Source organism: Alosa sapidissima, chromosome 22 (assembly GCF_018492685.1).
Source record: "Alosa sapidissima isolate fAloSap1 chromosome 22, fAloSap1.pri, whole genome shotgun sequence".
Taxonomy (NCBI): domain Eukaryota; kingdom Metazoa; phylum Chordata; class Actinopteri; order Clupeiformes; family Clupeidae; genus Alosa; species Alosa sapidissima.
Window position 1 is genome coordinate 9,122,854 of NC_055978.1, and position 5,000 is coordinate 9,127,853.

The 5,000-nt window shown below is 48.4% G+C and overlaps 2 protein-coding genes across 5 annotated transcripts in view; both read right to left on the reverse strand.

Moving 5' to 3' along the window:
* LOC121697160 (proline and serine-rich protein 2) overlaps positions 1 to 5,000 on the reverse strand; it is a 33,287-nt gene that overhangs the window by 24,375 nt on the left and 3,912 nt on the right. For all 4 annotated transcript variants that reach the window (XM_042078514.1, XM_042078516.1, XM_042078515.1 and 1 more), the window contains exons 3-4: positions 2,394 to 2,673; positions 1 to 1,334 (exon numbers count right to left, since the gene is read on the reverse strand). The exon at positions 1 to 1,334 is cut by the window's left edge. In XM_042078514.1, coding sequence (XP_041934448.1) covers positions 1 to 1,334; positions 2,394 to 2,673 — 1,614 coding nt within the window. The remainder of the gene's footprint in view (positions 1,335 to 2,393; positions 2,674 to 5,000) is intronic.
* The window catches only part of echdc3 (enoyl CoA hydratase domain containing 3), a 17,369-nt gene that overhangs the window by 2,507 nt on the left and 9,862 nt on the right, over positions 1 to 5,000 (reverse strand). The gene's annotated exons all lie outside the window — the stretch shown is intronic.

Here is a 5,000-nt window from a genome sequence, read left to right on the forward strand (position 1 = left end):
TTGGACTGCCGCCTGGGCTTCAGGCTGGTGGGGGTCCACCTTGGGCACCACCGGTGGTGCTGGATTGATCACTTTACTCTTACCTCCATAGTAATGGCTGGTGCTGGTGTAAGTAGCGCTCATGCTAGTGCTAGCGTTAGCATTGGCTAGGTTGGAGGTGTTGGAGGGCGCATCCCTGACGGTAGCTGGTGGAGAGGGCGAGTGGGTTTGCACGCTGGCCCGGATGTCCTGCTGCTGGCTCGCTGGACCGTCTGTGACGTCCGTTCTTGCCAACGCGGAGGCAGGGACGATAGTCTTTGTCCTGCCCCCGTAGCTGTTGAGTTCTGCGGCTGGGGTATCCGTCTTGGCTGGCTGGGAGGAGAAGTGAGCCAGAGGAGGGGGGTAGTTGGGGGCAGGGGCGGGGGCAGGGGCAGGGACAGGGGCAGGGGCAGGGGCAGGGGCTGGGTCCACTGCCCCCCTACTGGAGGTGGCCACTGTTGGCACCACCACGATGGTCTTGCCCCCGTAGCTGTTGAAGTCCCTGGAGGCCACGTCTGCGCTGGTGGGGGACACAGGAGAAGACAGGGCATCTGGAGCAGCCGGGGGCATCGGCGAAGGGGTCACTACGGTCGACTTCCCTCCAAAGCGGTTAAAATCGGTGTGGATTTCAGTCCTGGGCGCAGAGGAGGAGGTGGTGGCGGCGGTGGTGACTGTTGCGGTGGGGGATATGTGTTTGGGTTCGGCGCCGGGCTCCACGGTTGGAGTGATGGATTTGGCTCGCCCCCGCACCAGGCCGAGCTTGGACAGCGCCTCCATGCGCGACTTGTCCGGCGTCGGGTCGCGGAACGAGACGCTGCGCGTGGGCAGGTTCCGCACGCACGGCGGCTCCCCACCCTCCATCGGGGGCATGCGCGCGCGTCGGTCCAGCGCTCGCATGGCAACTTCGTGGTTCAAATCCCTGTTACCCAGCAACGGGTTTCTGTTTGTGGGCTTGGCCGACGTTGGTGGGCCCTGCTTGACTGCCTCTTCTGGAGACGATGGCAGCGTCATCCCTGTCGTTGCGGGAACAGGTCGGGTGGAGTCCAGACTCCTCCTCCGCTTGACCAGCATGGACGGCAGAGTGGTCCCAGCAGAGGCGTCCCCCTGGTGCTCCGCCAGCTTCTGGGCGATGAGGACGGGCGTGGGGATGGACCCCGGTGGCGGCTGGTACCCGCCGCTCCCTCCGCTGTCCTCTCCGTTCCCGGTGGACGCGCTGGATGCGGTGAGGTGGTACTCCGAGGGGAAGTTGTCCATCGGCTCTCGCCGGGCCTTCATCTCAAAGTGGGACTCAGGAGCCATGGCCAGACTCTGGAAATCTGAAGGAAGAGATCATAGTCATGTTATAATCATAGTTACACTTCATATAATGTGTCAACTAACACGATGGCAGGAGCCACGACTAGACTCTGGACATCTGAAGGAATACATTTACGTTTAGTGGTGTAGCTGATATTTTTATCCATAATGACTTACAACAAAGGGAACAATCAAGACACAGTGTGATTAGGACATTGAGTACCACTAGAATAGATTGTAGTGATGTCATAATCATAGTAGCACTAGAATAGATTATAGTGATGTCATAATCATAGTACCACTAGAATAGATTATAATGATGTCATAATCATAGTATCACTAGAATAGATGATAGTGATGTCATAATCATAGTACCACTAGGTGCTTGGTTGAATTTCCCATTGTCCTACGTAATTCAGAACGACCATTAACCGTATGTTATTTGCACACCTATGAAGTAGATCGATTTTTTGGGGTTTAGGTTTCTGAGGTTTAAACGGCCCTCCGTTTTGCGTTGGGGCCGTTTTACAACCTCGACCGTGCATTAATTTCTGTGAACAGACCACCATGTCGTCCATTATCCTTACGTAATACTTCATACTTCCAGTAGTCAAAGTGTCAACAAACAAGATTACAGGAATGTGCTAGCAGCACTGTGCTACTCTATATTCTGTTTTCTTATAACAGTGTTATTACTCAGGGATATGTACATAATGTGAATACATATTACATGTTACTGACACAAGATGTAGTATTGACCTTAAATATGTACTAATATACAAAGTAATGAATTAGAATAATATGAATGCATTTCATACTACATGAATATTTGATTTAAAAAAATATGGCAGGATGGATCTTTGCATGCTTTTCTTTTTGTAACTTTGCCAAAAAATGTGCATTATGCAAATCTGCCCAAGGGGTAGTGCCATATTCAGTGAATTATGCCATCACCCTGTGGAATGTTTGTGGTGTGGCTGTGGTATTTCCAGCACCAAAATGCTTCTCATGAAGCTCATAGACATCCCCCTGCCCAGCTGTGCGCCATAGCTCTCTGTGGTCATGCTTCTGAGTAGTACCTGGCATCGTGTGGTTTGAGGTGGAGTTGACCAGGTCAATGATGTCACTGTCTCGCCGGCTGTGCGGGTGTTCCGTCACAGGTGTGGACGCCTGGACAGGGCTGGGGGGGATGGATCCGTCTTCCACAGGTGTGTTGCTACCTGAGGAGAGAGCCGCCCCCTGGCCTTGGGCTGGCCTCTCCTCCTCCTTTAGGGACTCCTCCAGGGAGTCGATAGTCTCCTCGAAAAAAAGGATGCATTCTTTCTCCTCCCGACTCAGAAACTGCAGCGTGTCATCATCCTGAGAAAGAGAGAGAGAGAGAGAGAGAGATATTTAAGGATCTTTCTCTTAAGTGTGTATCTACTACCTACTGTATGTTAAAAATAGGATTAAAGGGTTAAAGCATCAGTTCACATTAAAATGTTGTCGATGATACAGCAATTAGCTACTAGCTGATCAGCTACTTAGCACACTAGAGCGCGTTGTATTACTATTTACAACAGTCACTATTACTATTTACTACAGTTGTATTACTATTTACAACAGTCAGAAGAAAGTCTAAAGTTCTGTTAAAATTCACAATCAAACATGTACACTGCAGCTATGGGCCATATTTATGCTGTCCCTGTGAACATAGTTGTGTTTACCATAAAGGAAAGCTAACTCATAGTTACATAGTACATAATGAATATATCACCACGCCACATTTTACCCTGTATAGCTGAGGAGATTACAGGCTCTGGGATAGACATAGCTGTTGAGTAAAATCAGCTCACTTGAAAAAAAAAAAAAAAACTACATTTACCAGTTCTATGACATTACAAGAGCAACAGTAACACAAATAGCAAGAGTTTCAGGAGAAGAAAACAGAATAAAGAAGTTGATGATCATGATTTTTGATTATTGGGGGTGCATATTTTTGATTATTGGGGGCATATTTTTTATTATTGGGGAAACATTTTTGATTATTGGGGGCATATTTTACACCTATGCACACTACCGTCCTTCAAGCCAGCCCTCAAACTCTGCCACTCTTCAAACCGAGAGAGAACGAGAGAGGGAAAGATTATTTCTGGCTATGAGACTGTGTGTATATCTGTGTGTGTGTGTGTGTGTGTGTGTGTGTGTCCGTACATGAGTCTGAATGAATGAATGCATCTGTGTTTTCGTTTGTGTACACAAGACTGCACACACACACATGTGTGTGTGTGTGTGTGTGTGTGTGTGTGTGTGTGTGTGTGTGTGTGTGTGTGTGTGTGTGTTGTGTGTTGTGTGTGTGTGTGTCTGTGCGTTGTGTGTGTGTGTGTGTGTGTGCGTGTGTGTGTGTACTGTACGAGTGTGTGAACACTGGGGTTGTGTGTTCCTGCTAACCCCACCCTTTCCCCTTAGCTGTCAGTACACTGCTTGGAGAGCAGAACAGGAAGCTCTCAAAGGAGGAGGGGGGGGGGGGGGGGGGCAAGCTCAGAACCGGCCTTACCCCAGGAAGAGTCCCCTCACCTGGGATCAGCTTTCAGCTCAGCCCCCTTACACTGCAGAGAGGACCAGAAGGCCAAACAGACAGGGCTTTGTTGTGGATGGTATGCAGAGATAATTAGTTAGTGATTGAAGATCTGAGAGTATAATTACTCGTTTGTGGTCATGTTAGCACTGTAATGTCACTCGCTCTCTATAGCCTTGTTCATGCTAATATTAACCTCCATAAACGCATGTCCATTTGTAATATTGACATTGTATTATGTTGCCTTTTGTGTGTTGCGTCTGTTTGGGGATCTGTGTGTAATCTGGCTGTCTCTTATGTCTATTCTGATTTATGTGCCATTCTTTTGCATCATGAATATGCCAATTTGTCATCAATGTCATTGCCAATGTCAATTTGTCCATCCGTGTATAGCTGAGAACACAACTGTTGGTTTTGTTGAGATAAGACAAACGGTTCTAAATCGAGGCCCTATTAAGTAGGGCTATCTCCAGTTACCCGATGCATGGTGCCTACAATGGGAGAGAGAGGTCTGTGGTTTGAATGGCCCAGTGTTGTCAGAGAACCGGCCGGAGAACAACTGAGGAGTGAGATCATTGTGGAACAATGAGGAGAACAACCAGAACAAGAATTACCCATGACTTTAACAAAGAGAGAAGAGGGGGGAGAGAGAGAGAGAGAGAGAGAGAGAGAGAGAGAGAGAGAGAGAGAGAGAGAGAGAGAGAGAGAGAGAGAGAGAGAGAGAGAGAGAGAGAGGGGGAGAGAGCGAGAGAGAGAAGGAGGGAGAGAGAGGAGCGAGAGATTAGAGGAATGTCAGGTGTGTTTCAGAGAGAAAGATAAAGAAAAAGAGAAAAGGAGAGCTAGGGAGGAGGTGAGAGAGATAGAGCAGAAAAGAAAGAGAGAGAGAAAGGAATGGAAAGAAGAGGAGAAAGAGAATTGAAAGGTTGAAAAATGGTAATAGGAATGCATTCATATGTTTTGAATAAATGACACATATTCAAGGGCCTTGACAAGGACTGTCTCTCTTTCTCTCGCTCTCTCTCTCTCTCTCTCACCACACACACACACACACACACACACACACACACATGTGTCCCAGAACATTACAAAGGACACACATGGAACTAGGGAACTAGGACAGAGGGGGGGT